The sequence below is a fragment of the Amblyomma mixtum genome, chromosome 1, assembly GCF_055824585.1.
Source record: "Amblyomma mixtum isolate Tamu chromosome 1, ASM5582458v1, whole genome shotgun sequence".
Taxonomy (NCBI): domain Eukaryota; kingdom Metazoa; phylum Arthropoda; class Arachnida; order Ixodida; family Ixodidae; genus Amblyomma; species Amblyomma mixtum.
The window spans coordinates 265,091,184-265,106,915 of record NC_143012.1 but is presented as its reverse complement, the minus strand read 5'-3'; the positions used below and the strand labels follow the sequence as shown (position 1 = coordinate 265,106,915).

General features: G+C 47.0%; 1 protein-coding gene across 1 annotated transcript; it reads right to left on the bottom strand.

The window, feature by feature from the left end:
• Positions 1 to 3,328: 3,328 nt before the first annotated feature.
• LOC149371610 (solute carrier family 22 member 6-B-like) lies at positions 3,329 to 12,698 on the bottom strand. Its single transcript, XM_089580785.1, has 3 exons — positions 12,378 to 12,698; positions 3,526 to 4,908; positions 3,329 to 3,484 (listed from the first exon to the last, which is right to left on the bottom strand). Exons 1-3 carry the CDS (start codon positions 12,696 to 12,698, stop codon positions 3,329 to 3,331), a joined length of 1,860 nt encoding a protein of 619 aa, XP_089436911.1.
• Positions 12,699 to 15,732: the final 3,034 nt, after the last annotated feature.

Below are 15,732 nucleotides of genomic sequence, written 5' to 3'. Positions count from 1 at the left end.
CTCGTACCCCAACCTTTCTTTTCTTCCTTATGCCCGAACATTGCTGCTGAAACGACTTTTGCAGTAGACCATAGGGGGGCCTCCCCCCCCCCCCCTTTTTTTTTTCTAAATGCGATTTCAAATAGAACGAAAAGAATGATACTCAATACATTAAATTGGTTTGCGAACGAGGATTAGGAGTGTTGCTATACACTAATATGGTTGTGGATCACTGTGAATCGCGTTCGTCTGTCGCCCACCTAGATAGCCCAATTTTTTACTTGGCTGTCTTACGAAAGCCCAGGGCGCTAACCCGGGGCCGTAAGTGAAGTTGGGATATTTCGTGTTTTTCAAAAAGGTGGGGGAATTAGGGAGGTACTTAGCGAGTCACCCCCCCCCCCCCTCCTTTTTTTTGTTTTTCTTTTCACTTTTTTTGCAAGTTCTCATCCCCCCTTTTTCCTTTTTTTTTCCTTTTTTTCTTTTTCCGTCTTTTCTTACACCCTCTCTTTCTCTTTTTTCGTTGCTCTGCTCCCAACTTCGCTCCTTGGAAAGGGCATCTCGTCGGCAGCGCAGAGTGTCTTTGCGAGGGGGCGCGCATCTGACGAGTGGCGGCCGGGGGCTGGCGCTGGGTCTCCGCGGGGCCCAGCCACGGGATCAGGTTTCCGTCCGGCGTCTGGCTGGTTAACTCTCCGTCGGTATGATCGCGGCGCCGCCTTAACTCACATTCAGTCAGTTAACCACACTTCTGTCGGGCGGTTGGCACTGTGCTGCAACAGGCGCGATAATCTTTTCTTCCCGCGTGTTCGAACGTCCCGCTCCCGCCGAAGGAAGCCTCCGCCAACAGTATTTCTTGCCAACTTTTTTCCTCGCAGACATCTCACCCTTCTCCACTTCCGCTACAACCTTTTGCCTCCTTCCCTTCCCCCCACCCCCTCTTTTCCCCTTTCTTGAATTTGTTATTTTGTTTTGTCTGCTCGCTTTGCAGCCCTCATTTTGCCCTTAATCGGCAGGAACACCCTTGTCCGCACTCTGTCTTCCTTTCGTGTTTTGTTTCCTCAAAGGAGAGCGTCTTCCCCTCTTCATCTGTGTACGGTGCCGTGAGCAAGCGGATTGTCTAACAACCTTACCCTGAAGGACGGTCCACCGTCCGAAACCGTCGGTAAAATAAATGTTTCTGTAAGAAGTGTATTTCAGCTCTTTCCTTATGTTATCAGCAGTCGAGCAAGTTTTTTCATCGTATATATATATATATATATTTCGGCTGGTCGTGAACTAAATCTTACTTTTTTCAATTTCTGGTGAGGTCCTTCTATACATACGCATAGAAGGACCTCGCTAGCTTTTATAAGTTGTTGTAATTTAAGAGCAACTCAGCTTGTGAGATACTACGCTGTCAAGGTAGTGTTGCGTGGTTCGATGCTGCAGAAAAATAAAAATGATTTCTTGTTCATCTGCAATAAAGCCTACACCGGATCTCTAGTCACCCGCAGAATCAAGAGCGCAGAATCAAGGAAATGGGCACAGAATAACAAACATGAAGCCTAACATTAGACCTAATATCTGCGCGGTCTAAGATTTATGGACATTTTCTCCTCCTTGCGTGGACAGCCGCACCATTCCAGCACACTACATAGATACGGCTGTACTTTTGAACGTTCTTGTTCAATTCGTACACTGAAGTTGTAGTAATCTAGAATGTCGTCTTATAGAAAAAGTTTGTCCAACTTCCACCAGCCCAAAGTAGCTCCACAGCTCATTATGCGCAGAGTGGACTACCAATGTCATCACTGGCGAAGAGCAGCCGTTGAATAGATGCACCAGACGGCTATCGAAAGGCCGTTCTGAAGGTTGCTGTTTTAGAGCGTACCTGTAGCTTTGGTATCATTAGCTTATGCTATAGTGAAAGCGCCCATTGAAAAATAGGAGTCTCCATGCTTATTTCAGTGTGTTTACGGTAGCAGAAGCGCAAATAGAATTCTAAGCAGAAACAATGCACCGAAAACAAAACAGCAATGTTAGCACAGGCCGAAAAGTTGTCTCCAAGCTCGACCAGCAGCATGTCTTCCACAGGTGTTCAAAAGCTGCGGCAAAAAGGATCAATCTTATGGCGTTTGGTGATTCGAGAAATGTTCCAGTACTAGGAATGCACAGTTCATCGAGTACGAAAATGAGACAAATTATAGCGCAAATAACAGTGCAGAAAGAAATAGACAGAATGTCTAGGCTCCTTCCCTTTCTGCACTAGTGTCAGTCCCCCCAGCCCAGATAAAGCCAAAAGGCACAGCTTACTGCGACACCAAGCTAAGTATGCCGGAAAGCAACATGAATGAGTTTTGCATCACAGCGAAGCGACCGGAGGCCTGAAAGCAGTCTGTTTATAATTCAAAGGCTCTGCACCGTAACTCCTTGGGGCACCATCTCCGAAGGCTTACGTCCAGAACGGCTGCCTACCCAAGGGGTTTGCAGAGTTGAACATGTGATCATTGAACACTTGCACAGCCAGGAGCTAACACGCTGAATTGCTTGCGGACGTGCAGAAAAATAAGGGCCCTCTAGTCGGCGAATGGCCTCGTAGCACGAAACAACGGGCATTTTTTTTTTCATTTTTGCACGTTGGAGCCTTAAAAAAAATCTTCAAGAAATTGAAGCGGTGCCATTCTCAATTAGCTAGACTTATGCGAAGCCTGGACGCAAACAACATCGCAAAAGACAGACCTGCTCAAATTATAGTAAAAAGGTAACCTAGCAAAATATATAGCACACTCGTGTCTCAAATTTACAACACTTTCCTTTGGGAAAATATTGCACATTTTCACGCATGGGGCATCATGAGACGATACTGAGGCAAGGTGAGGTTTGTTCCGATACGGGAGGCGTCACTGGTAGTCCACAGGGTGTCATGTTGAGGTATATCTAGTTTTGGTCACAAGCACAAAGAAGGTTGAAAACACAATAGCACTAAGTCATATGTTGTCATATTTAGCAGCTCACGGAGCAGAACGCCTGAGTCAAATGTTAAGCAAGAATGATACCGGACTGCAAAATTAATACTAAAAGAATGCAAACGAGTTTCAAGAATTTCAAAATTGCACCGACAGAAAACGGCAAGACCCATTCACGAACAAAATCTTTCGCCCTACTTCTCTAACTAGCGTACGAGACGGTTAACCTAATATGTTTAACAAAAAAGGCATCTTTAAGGGAAAAGTAATCTACACAAATAAGAAATTTGTCATTTGAAGTGCTCTAAACGATCCATAAGCAACGTCGTCGCACGCCGCCCTTTCGAGGTCACTCAGCATCCTTAGGAATGGCCGGACCTGTTTGGCTGGTAGGACTTGCACTGTCTTTAGGACTCTCGGGAGACGGAGTGACGGAGCTTGCAGGGCTTCTGGGAGTCGTAGGGGTCGCAGGAGACGCGGAGCTCGCAGGAGACGCGGGGCTCGCAGAAGACGCGGGGCTCGCAGGAGACGGGGGGCTCGCAGGAGACGCGGGGCTTCCAGGGCTACTAAGGCCCGGAGAGCTTGTAATGCTCCCAGGACTTACAAGGCTTGCAGATGCTTTGGCGTGCTTGCGGGGCTTCCTTCTCTTCTTCCGGTATTCCGCTGCTTGCAAGGTATTCTTCATGTGTTCAAGAGCAGGTTTTGACTGGCGCGATCCAGGTGAGGAAGGACTCTTAGTTGTGTCTGATCTGGTGGGTGTCGGCACCTCGGACATATTAGGTAGGCAGCGAAAGGCTACAGCCGATGCAAATACAAGCGCCGTCGTAGTCATCAGAAGGATGTTCACGCGGCCGATGTCTCGGAGGATGGACATTAAGGACGCGAGCACGGCACCCGCTCGACCACAGGCGAATGTCCAACACACCGCTGAACTGCGCAGGGGAGTCGGAAAAAGTTCCAATATCAGGGCGAAGTTGATCGCTAGCGCAACGTGTGTCATAGTGTCGGCGAGGATGTGGCCAAACCCGACAACTACTCCGGACTGCTCCTTGACGCCTACGGCGATGCTCAAGAGGATTCCCAGCCAACCAAGAGCAAGAAACGGGATGGTGATGAGCTGCAGTCGTGTGAACCGGTTGATGGCGCCAGACAAAACGAAGCAGCTCAGCCCGCAGAGGGTTAATGTGCACCAACTAACCCAAATCCGGCGATCTGAAACTGACGACTCTACCATGGTGAAGAATGCGAACGTCACTGAGAAGTAGGATCCACTCATGACAACTGCACGGCGTCGAATGTCGAGTTCATCTTGTGTGGACATCACGCTCGAACTCATGCCTTGACTTTTCTTCATCATCTCGACCCTGATCTTCTCAAGCATGATTGCAGCGTTGGACAAGGGGTAGCCGTTAGCTTTAGCAGCTTTCATCACGGCGGCTTCTGCGGCCCTCAGGTTTCCCTTAGAGATCAACCAGCGGGGTGACTCTTCGACGAAAAAGAAGGCGCTCGTGATGAGACCCGTCGGCGCTAGCATGGCGGCCTGTCGGAATCGCCAGGACAGATCCATTTGTTTCAGCGTGTTGGACCAACATTCGGAGAGGGCGATTCCGAGAATTACCACTAGCATCGAGTGCAGCAGCCGGCGGTCGTCCGGTGACACTTCGAACAAGAGGATGTTGGAGACGGCGAATATGCTCGCGGCGCAGCCGGATGTGATGAACCGCATAGTGACGTACATGGCGTAAGTGTCTGCGAAAGTGATGCCTACCGTTGTGGCGACCAGGAGACCTCCAGAACCGAGTATAACTACCTTCCGCCCAAACTTTTGGCTCGTGTACGCAACCAAGAACATGGCAACTAGAGCTCCGGCGTTGTAGACTGCGCCCGCCAAGGCGGCCAGAGGTCGACGAAAGCACACCAGGTCCCAGCGGCTCACAAGGGTGGTGTCCACCTTTAGAGGGTCGTAGTCCCATTCTTTGCACTGTACCTGCACGCGCGTGATGGGCCATGAATGAGAACAGAACTCTCAAAGAAAGTGTCTGATTTTCTTTCTTCTTCGGAACGAAAACTAGGACGTAGAATGCTTGAAGAATTTTATTGATGAAAACTGACAACAAAACGCAAAAAACTGCATTGAAATAGAAAAATTTTGCATGTACGCCGTATTTACCTGATTATATCACGCACTTTTTTCGCTGAAACTATAGCCTTGAAACTTGTTACGCGTTACAGTCGGGCGAAGAACTAAATCGATCTATGAACCTACAAAGTGTTATTATCATCAAAACTTTCGGTTAGGCGTTCATGCACTCATTTTTGGAATGTTTGACATCTTTTTTACGTGACCTTGAAATGCGCATTGAAATTGCGGGGCTACATCGTGGGTTGTGCGCGAACTATGCTGGTGCGCAGAATGCATGATTATCTGCGTGCAAAAAATTGCAAAAGCATTTGCTAATCTTTTACGGCAAAGAAAATAAAAACAGTGCATCATTTAGCCGGCTCGCATGCTGGGGTGGGGCGGTGGCGTTGCCAGATGAGCGTCAGGAAGCGAGAGCATGGATGCTTCCCGTTAATGACCTTACTCCGTTAACCACCGAAGCGTACATTGCGGCAGAATTCGAAACTACAGGGCTATCTGCAGTTCGCTTTTCGCTAATCAGGGTAGTCAGCAGGGCAGCATAAGAGTTTAGAAGGCATTGAAGGTTCCGTGTATTATAGCCCTTTATTTCTATTTTCTCCAAACTACTGGCCTTGCAACGGCGTCGTTACGTATCTTGTTCTTTGAGTGCAGTCGTCGCGATGAGAACGCAGAACAAAAGTGAAGAGAGTGGCGAGATGTCAGAGGGTAGAGGATATCAATGTCGCTTTGTGTTTGTGTACGAATCGTGTTTGTGTTTGTGTACGAATAGGGAGCGCGTTGAATCAGGGACGCGACAGATTGGGGCTTTTCAGGGAACCTAGAATTGAAGAAGAATGCTTGTTGCGGATAAAATAAAGCAAGCTGCCAGTTTTTTCGCATTTAGTCAGCTTATCTTCTACACGCGCCGCCTCCATATTTAAGTGCCGGCGCTGTGTCTATGCCAGTGTGCGCACTGGAAATAAATTGGTTTGATTTATGGCAATTTTACATCTTAAGCAGAAATTTCATTAAGGAGAAATGATTTACATCGAAGCTTTTACGTGGACGCCATTCATGTTGTGCACCCGTAGGTTCTACGATCTGGAATTTTCTCAAAGAGTGGGCCGTTGCTTTAGTCTCTCTAAAATGCCTAATGAGTGGAGTGCGTCCTTATGCAGAGAGTATAAATCAATGTGCACTCTTTCAGCGGGCAGAGAGAGGTCGATAATTATTGAAATTTCGTGTGTTAGCACTAGAGCTCGTACTCAGCCGCTCAGCCTTTCCCTGTAAGGTATCGCTGCCTGGCCACAGGGTTGTGGGTAACGTGGAATAAGCGGCAGGTGGGCAACTTCAGTTACGCGACCTTGTGACGTCATCGTGACCTGCCTGACGGATTGTGAGCGAACTGCCTACCATGCCAGGTGGGAGTTCAATTAATGATTGGTCGCGAGAGGTTGCTTGGGAAGACCGACATGGTTCCCACAATCCCTACCGGTGGCAACACCTGCCTTCGCATGGTAGTGGCGCATCACTTAACCGCTGTAGCGTGGCGCCAGGAGTGGTGTGGGGACTTGCAGGGTTATAGTGATACAAAGATAAGAATGAACAATTCCGCATATATGCGCATGAGCCCATTATCGCTTCAAAGTATACTGCGCACTCAAAAACAAGGACTTGAAGGGACCCACAACATATCGCTAATGCGATATACCCTTAAGGTTGAGCTTAATTGTCCCTACCAGTGAACCGAAACACCGAAAGCGAAGCGAAAAGCGAGGTCCTACCTAGTGCATCTAACGCATTTGGCTTAACCATGATAAATTGTCCGTCATATTTGCTTTGCTTTGCATAGCGCTTTTAGGTACGGTGTCCACATATGTGGGCGGGAGATAAACGTAATTATATACTCGCATATAAGATAAACTTCCGGCATTGAGCTGCGCTGCCTAAACGTTTAGACCCTGCCTGTCATGTCTGTGCCGCCGCGGTGGCTCAGTGGTTATGGCGCTCGGCTGCTGACCCGAAAGACGCGGGGAATTCGATCTCGGCCGCGACGGTCGAATTTCGATGGAGGGGAAATTCTAGAGGCTAGTGTACTGTGCGATATCAGTGCACTTTAAAGAACCCCAGGTTGTCGAAATTTCCGGAGCCCTTCAATATGGCGTCCCTCTATGCCTGAGTCGCTTTGGGACGTTAAACCCCACTAAATAAACAAACATGTCATGTCTCTGGTGCCATCTCTTGCAGGAACACCGAAATTATTTGAAAAAATTATCTTTTGGCAGTGCATTTATTCGCAGTGCAAAAAAGTGCCTTTCATTTTCACACGCTCTGTTTCCAATCGGCCGTTTATGACTCAGATTAAAGCGCGGAATGTGTTGTCAAGAAAATGTGTAAATGAAGCTCCAATTTTCACTGTCACAGAGAAAGAAAAAGTGCTGCGGTGGATTTCAGTTTCGCGTCTACAAATGTGGACATCGAGCTCTAATGCCCCGAATTTCCGAGTGTTGTTTCGTTTTGCCGGAGTACGGGTTTTGTGAGCTAGTATCTTATTTTAAGGCTTTATTAGTGTCGGTCTTCAAGAATGTGTATTATAAATGAGGAACTTAAAAGAGTTGAACTCTGAATCGTTGTTCCTCTCAATCGCTAGTGGAGATATTTATGACGTTGATTTCTTCAGTGATGAAACTACAACACGCTACAACACGCTGTCGCGTTCCACTCCTAAAGGCGAAGCTTAAGCGTTATTAATTAGCAGTCAATTATTACTTAGTCATTAATCAGTAATTAGTAATTAGTCGCCCTATCATAGCGAATCATGGGCCTTCGTGATAAGTTCTTACGCGAGGATTTCTGAGAATAGAGACTGTTTTGGTAATGTTATCGTCAACATGATTTATACGACGCTGCGGCTGGTACAGTTGGAATGTAAAGTAAAGCTGCAGAAGCTCAATAGATATTGAAAGCGAGTCGGGTACAACAAGTTCACAGGGGGCTTTAACAAGCTAGATTTTTGATTGGTACTCTACCTATGGCGCACATTAACAACTAAACGGCTGCATCAGCTTATTTCGCAATTTTTTTTCATTGCCTCTTTTATACACTTATTTAGCACCCAAGTGCCAAGTGAAGCTCACGAAAGAAATCGCATTAGATTTCACCGCCTTTAAAACCCATATTGCTAACCGAGCTGCGGTGGACAAAAAGCTAGGTGAGGGGTCAGAATTGTACACTGCAAAAGAGCGAAAAACGGAGACAAACATTGAGGCAAAGCAAACACGCTGTGCTTGTCCTGCCTCGTGTTTTGTTTCTGTTTTCAGCGCTGTTGCGGTATGAATGCTAACGAAGTATTAGCCTGCAAGTCAGCTCTAGCGTAGAAGCGCTGCTACCGATCAATTAAAGACGTTTACGGATGGTCGCAGCGAAGGCTCACAACATGGAGCCACTTCCGACAAACCAGTACTCTATGCTAGATGGAATCAGTGGCCGCTTACAATACTCTATGCTAGGTGCAGACTATGGCCCCAGCATGAGAGCCCGCCAATCTCGCAACGGTGCAGGCGTGAAGGCTACACGTCAGGTCAGAGAGGCGTATTCGGTAAGGAACTGTAATTACTTTTCTCTATATCCTCAAAAAAACAAAACAAAGAAACAAGCTCTTATGAAGCAAAAACGTTGTTATCACTTTCAGAAATAGCCCACAAAGAAAAGGATAATCATCGGAAGCCCACAGCGATAAATAGACATGTATTAATGTCTAACATTGTGTTGTCCAAGCGAAAAACATGTTTGTGGGTTTGACACCTTAAGGGTATGTCGCGATAGCTACCGGGGCTATGCCCACATATGCAGAATTGGTCATAGATCCATGGGAGTCCTTATCTCTGCACCTGGAGCAGTGGTGCAGAGATAAAGCGGTGTGCTATTGCCCTGGGATAGCAGGCGCTGTCATTGGTGGGACTTGTGTGACCCAGGCTGCTCTTCCCGAGCAACTTCACGCGACCAATAATTAATTTAACCGTAATCTGCCAGTGCCCTGGAATGTCAGGTTCTGCCCCCGGTGGGACTTGTGCGACCCTGATTGCTCTTCCCGAGCAGCCTCACGCGACCAATCGTTCATTCAACACACACAAACAAACGCGCTTGCGCGCACGCACGCAAGAATTCCCACAGGAGGTTTGTTTGTATGTTTGTTTATGGGATTTAACGTCCCAAAGCGACTCAGGCTATGAGAGACGCCGTAGTGAAGGGCTCCGGAAATTTCGACCACCTGGGGTTCTTTAACATGCACTGACATCGCGCAGCACACGGGCCTCTAGAATTTCGCCTTCAAGAAATTCAGCCGCCGCGGGCCTCCATCGAAATTCTCGAAATTCAACTGTCGCGGCCGGGATCGAACCCGTGTCTCTCGGGTCAGCAGCCGTGCACCATAACCACTGAGCCACCGCGGCGGCTTCACGCAGAAGGGTTTTCGCTCAATGGGACAAGAAAGGCTTTTGCCTCAACATAGGACAAGCGGAAACGCCAACCAGAGACGTTCGTAGCACTATTCCACTTCGATTTCACCGTACTTAAGACGCCAAGAAATTTCACGCGCATCCATATTGCGGGGTGCTCAGAGTACCATTGCGAGTCTTTTGCACAGGAATGTTTTCCTGACAAAGGAGTGCAAGGGGAAAAGTGCATATGTTTCCTCTGAAAGCTTCTACTTAGGCTTTCATGCATGGCCATCCTGCTATTTAAACATTTGCATCAAGTAACGCTAATATTACTCCCTTGGTACTCTGAGAAGTTAAAAACCTTTTAACTTTGGCTTAAGGTGGCACAGTAGCTAGGGTGGCGTTCTGCTGAACGCAGATTGAGATGCCGTAGCGTAGCCCTGTCATGGCGGCTGGATTTCATTGAAAAAGAAATACAGAATTGTGTGCTAAGATTTTAGCCGGTACAAAAAACCACATCTGGTCGCTGTGATGAGGAGCCCTTTGCTAAGCTGTGCCTGAGTGCTGGGTTTGAAATAAGGCGCGTAAAAATTTTAGTTAATTTTAGTTAATTGTAATTATTTTTTTCGTAACGGAGCAATAGAGAGGGCAAGCTGATAAATGCAGTGGTTGAAGGTGATCACAGGATTTTCGCGTTCTGGAAAAAAAAAAACACTGTCATCAAGAATCATACGTCAAAGGCTGAATTTACGAGTACGTTTTATCGAGTGACAGGGCAAGGGTAGATGAAATCACGCCTTTTAAGGTGACCTATTTCCCGAGGTACTTGGGCGCAGGTGTTTCGAAGGCGACCACAAGGAGCCCGTTTTACCAAGATTGCGCACTACAACGAATGGTGATGTCTGCACGTACATCGGCAATGGGTGCAGTGACATGGAGCTCAGACGCCATCACATAAAATGAGGCTAATGACAAGCACAAAAGAAAAAGCTAGAAAAGCAAAATGGCTGGACCGATTACGTAGCTTACGTAGCACGTGTAGTACTAGATTACGTAGCTTACGTAGCACGATTACGTAGCACGTGTAGTTTGAAGTAAGGGACTCCAGAGGTAAGGAGCGTCTAGTTGCTGAGCATGGGCTGAGTGCAAACGTACTTTTTTAACAAGTAATAGCGCTCAGCACTGTTGTCAGCTCTAAGACATAATCTGTCATAACCGGACAGTCAGTGCGGGGAACACAATGGCTGCTCGAATAATTCATTTTTCCACTACGTATCATGTGAGCAGTAAACGAACCAAGTAATCAACTTTGCCTCTCCACTTCCGGTCGCCTGACATTAAGTATGCCGAGGCGAACACAACGAGAATTATTGGGAGCACAGTGGATGTCCAATCCAAAACCGGTCGAAAAAGATTGAATAGAAAGTTACTCTAACCAAGACGGACGGGGAGCGCTAACGTGCAGAAGCCCCTCTTGAAATAAAGCCGAGCTAAATTCATAAGTTAGCATTAAAGGTTGTCGTTAACGGTACATTTTCGAAGGTCACATTATGGTTAGGAATAGTGAAGAACCGTGACGGGCGAAAGACAATAATTTTATAATTCACCTTTGCACCATGTATTTGGAGCATCTTACTGTTGCGCTGGTAACTGTGATTTAAGCGGAAGTAAGCAAATGCATAAGGGAAAATAATAGCGCACACGAGAAGACAGGACAAGCGAGGAGACACAGACCAGCGCTCACTTTCCCTTAAGTATGTCTTACCCTTACCCTTAAGTATGTCTTACCAACATGCCCAAGCCTCATCTCTTCTGAGAAGAAAATGCACGTTGGTGATATCTGAACGTTGGACCGAGGCAGCAGAATATGAGCAAGGCTGAAGGGCAGGGATGTGCAGCACTTATGCTGGAAAGTGTGTAATAAAACGAACAACCAGCACACAGGTCGTTTCTGAATCGTCGGTGTCATCTCAGATAGTGGCTGTTTCCCATTTAGAAGGAAATCGAAAGCGCGTGACCTGTGCTCTTCTGGAAGCGCTGCCGCCGACAGTTCGCGAGAATGAGCGGCACAGGCATGCGCTGAAAGAGAAGCCAGCCGCGCATATTGGGCATGCGCTTTTGCTCCTCATACCAACCTCTCGGCGGCAGTGCTTCGCGAAGCGCACAGGTCACGCACTTCCGGTTTCCCTCTAATTGTGAATAAGCCTGTACATGACACACCAGCCCTGTGTGCTGGTATAAAGATGCTTACAGCAAGATAGGCTTTCAGTTCGCCATGTTTCAGCTCAGTCGCTGACAGTGAGCAACAAAAAGGTGCTATTTCTGTGCAGATATTCGCAATGACACTTCTGATAGCGTCCGTACGTCTCCCTGCAGTAAAATTAAATCAGAGTGAGTGAATGCAGACCGTAGTAAACACCAGTAAAATCTGCAGCACCAATGTTTGTATTTAGATATCTCGCGCATTCATAAATGGGGAGAACTGGCTTTTTGAAAAAACTCCCGTTTAAGCCCGATCCATGCTGCAAGCTTCGATTGTAAGACTTGGCAGTTTCGTCTTGCCGTATAGCACATTGGGCTGACAGTGACGCCCTTATATAAAAATGTGCGATATCGCAAACCTTAAGCTAATGGCCGACAACAACGGAAACATAGAACGTATAAGAGAGCGAAATTAATTTTAAAAAATCCCCTCTCTGCGTTCCGCATTGTGCTGTTGTGAGAAGTATCGCTGCGAAAAAAAAAAAACAAGGCCCGCAACGTTGTCTCCTTAAGTTTCAAATTAGGCCCTTACGCTGTCTTGAAATTTATCTTCCCTCGACGAAGAAGCTTGATGCTTGACTCAGCCCATGCGGAATAGGCGCAACCGCCACGTCATGCGATTACGAGTCTCACCTTGTCTGTGCTGTTGGGGTCTCCCGGTTCTCTGTAGGCGAAGCAGTGACTGAACCGGCCGTCGGGTTCCAGAGGGATGGCCAGCTCCTTCCAGGCGTCGGCGGACATGTTGGCACCGTCTGGCTGTCGGCACCAGTGGTCGACGTCCTCCGCGATCAGCTTGAATGTCTGGTTGTGGCAGTGCAGAACGAACCCCACGAGAACCGTGAAGGCGGCCAAGCATCTCTGGAAGAGCCCGTGGCCAATAAGGGCGTTGCAGTCGAACCGCTCGCTGGTTCTCAGGTCGAGGCGAGCTTGTCGTTCTCGGGAGATCAGTTCCATCGGCTGCCGTGAACGTGGCAGCGCACGCGTGCGCCTCGTGATGAGCCCCGCCTCCTCTTTGTCTGTTTCCAGCGCCTTAAGCATTTATTTAGTTATTTAGGCGCGCAAAATTAGAGACTGAGCAAACTTGGATAAAAACCGAATTGAAAACAAAGGTTTTTTTCTTTTCTTAGCCGCAAGGTAATGTTTGTCGGCATTGTTTTATTCGTCAAAAAGGGCTAAATGCAAATATTTTAGGGGAAAAGGAAATACGCTGAAAAGGTCGCACTCTTGGTCGGCTCCGAAACCGGGTGGTGAGAGAAGGCGTGGATGAGAAATCGAAAGCAGGGAGAAAAAAAAGGAGGCGGGTTAATGGAGAGCTCTGGGTTAATTTTTAGCACATAGGGTTTTTGCCATGGACTGATAAGCACATAGAAGCCCAGCTTTCTCGGGCATCACTGTTAATTATGAGACAACTGTATTGCAAGATGCTGGTATGAAAAGATAAATGCAAATGCTGTAATATCCCGGTGTGCAGCAAAACCTTTCTTTTAAAATTTGTCGTACGCTAGCACCGAGTGGTTAAGACTAGCATTAAAACCAATGGGGTGGAATTTCGACAACAAAGGCTGGAAACTAGAGGCATCCTGAGGAAGGATCTGCGGTTATATTAATTGATATAGCCCAACCTTACGATTGCACCATACCTCTCATTGGAAGAATATACTGGTCCAAAATTTCTGGGCGCGGCTCTTCATGTGGTCTAAATATATCGGCAGAATTAATGCCAGTAGCGGACTGCCCGAAAATAGAGGAAAATAAGACTGCTTTAAGTTATACAGAGCAACGAAAAAAAGACTTTATGAGGTAGAATTATTCTTTTAATGAATCGCTGTGGGGGGATAGAACAGCGAACGGACTATAGGTGGAGGGACGCCGAAGATGGATACTGCAGCGGCGGCACTACTGTGTGCCTTTGGAGTCAAGCTGCTTCTTCACAGCGTGCATGGTGACATTCGCGCCCCTCAAATGCTCTCTACACAGATAACCTTTTATTGCTCTGCTCCCACCTTCCCTGTTAAAAGTATTGTGAACATAAATGAAAGTCACTACAAGGTAAAAAATAGTGATAATGACTAATTGTTTAAGCAGAAAAAGATAGAGGGGAACCTTGTTTATTCGAATGTCTGCTTTATTCAGACTTATGCTTCGGCGTGATTTGAGCGCAGCAATGAATGCAACAGCTAATGCGAGCAAGCCACACAGCCAACTGGCGAAGCACTATAGATCACCGGCTATCTTCCGGCCAAACAGCGGCCAACTACTCGGCAGTATGCATGCCACCTTACTAGGCGACCCGTCGGGAGTTAGGGGCACAATAAAACGGGGATAGGGAGAGGAGGTGTGATTACATGTGCATGAAGAAGGTCGGCTGCGCGTTTTATCTGCATTTTCACGCATCTTTACCTCCTGCTGATTAATATTTACTAGTTATAATATTCCTCTGCGAGCTTCTATTAAAGTGAACAGCTGTAACTTGCAAGTCCTTAAAGCACACAGACTGATCACAGTAAAGGCGTCATTCAGTGCCTGCTTCGTTTCGATGGCGTTAAAACAAAGAAATGAATATGCTTTTCTTTGCTTCTACTTTGTGAGCAAGCCGTAAAGAGGGCTTCAGCTTATAGTTATAATCAGTGCTTCATTGATGTGTTTATTTGGGTACACTCAGGGCTCGAAGGTATTACATGCAGGGGTGGGGTTATGCAGAAAACAAAGAAAAAAACAAAACAAATAAGAAGACAATGCGCAAAATGCCGAAACCTACAACCTGGAAAGAAGAGGGCAACTCAGAAAGACAGCATAATACAGCACCTCCCGCATGAAGATGACGAAGGTTCATTTACAGAGTTTCCAGGTCAAACTGAACCAATACATGAATAAGTGTTTCTAGAAAATATTTTATATACAGGGATTAAGATTTAATATACCCAGTTCGTGTGCAGTTAATTTTTTAACGAAGTATTTGAAGCCCACATAAGGAAGATCATCCATTACAGTTTCTTTGTTTGAGGATTTTCTCACGCATGCTTAAGTCGGTGACGACGACACTCATTAAAATTCGAGCTGTGCTGGTGATTATCACGTCCTTGGCAAACTACGCAGTAAGTATGATCACAGAAGACCCTTGTGACTGACTGCGCTGTGATCGTTGCGATTTCTCCGCGCGTGAATTACGTCCTGTGGGTTGCAAGCGGTAAAGAGTAAGGGTACTTTCATCCAAGTGGAGTTTGGGGCCTGCCTGCTATCGCTACCGGCAGGCAATGCACACATAAACTTGAAAAGACATTAGCTTGTCTCTCCAATGTACACTTCTTGCGTTCGCGCCCAGACACTCTTAGAGTGTGTGCTGGTTGCGGTCTCAGTCTCAGAGGAGGTGCCCTTGACTTAGCATGGCAAGCTCAGCCAAAAACCTACCAAATGAAAAAAAAAAAAGGTGGTCGTTTGGTGTCCAGCTTTCACTGGTCGCAAGCCGGAGACTGGGTCGGAGTCAAAGGTTCACAAACAGAACAAATTATGCAGCAAAAAGATGATACAGAGGATTTTCTAATCTCTCGTAAGAACACATACAATGTGATTTACAAAACGATGCAACACATGTAAAATAACACTAGAGAGAGGCTACAATATGAGAAAGAAGTCTCACCTAACACAGAAGAGAGGCAAACAAAACAGATCACAGTTTGGTCACCGGGAACTCCGACAGTGCGGAGGATCACGAAAGGGCCGTCCAGAAGACTGGCGCGCGCTGCGTCTCTAGTCCGTGGCTGGGCAAGTGGTGTCGACCCGGGAATCGTGCGGGAGCGTGTCTCCGAAGCTTGAACTAGGCACGGGCTGACCGCTGGAGCTAAACGCCTTTCGTATATAGGTCGCTGCGCGGCTTTGTGTTTCTTCGCGCCAAAAGAGGCGCGCACATACGTTTTTGCAATGGAAGCGCTAACTGTGTCGTTCCGTCAAAGTTAACGCTAGCATTGCTAAAATGCTATACCAACTAACC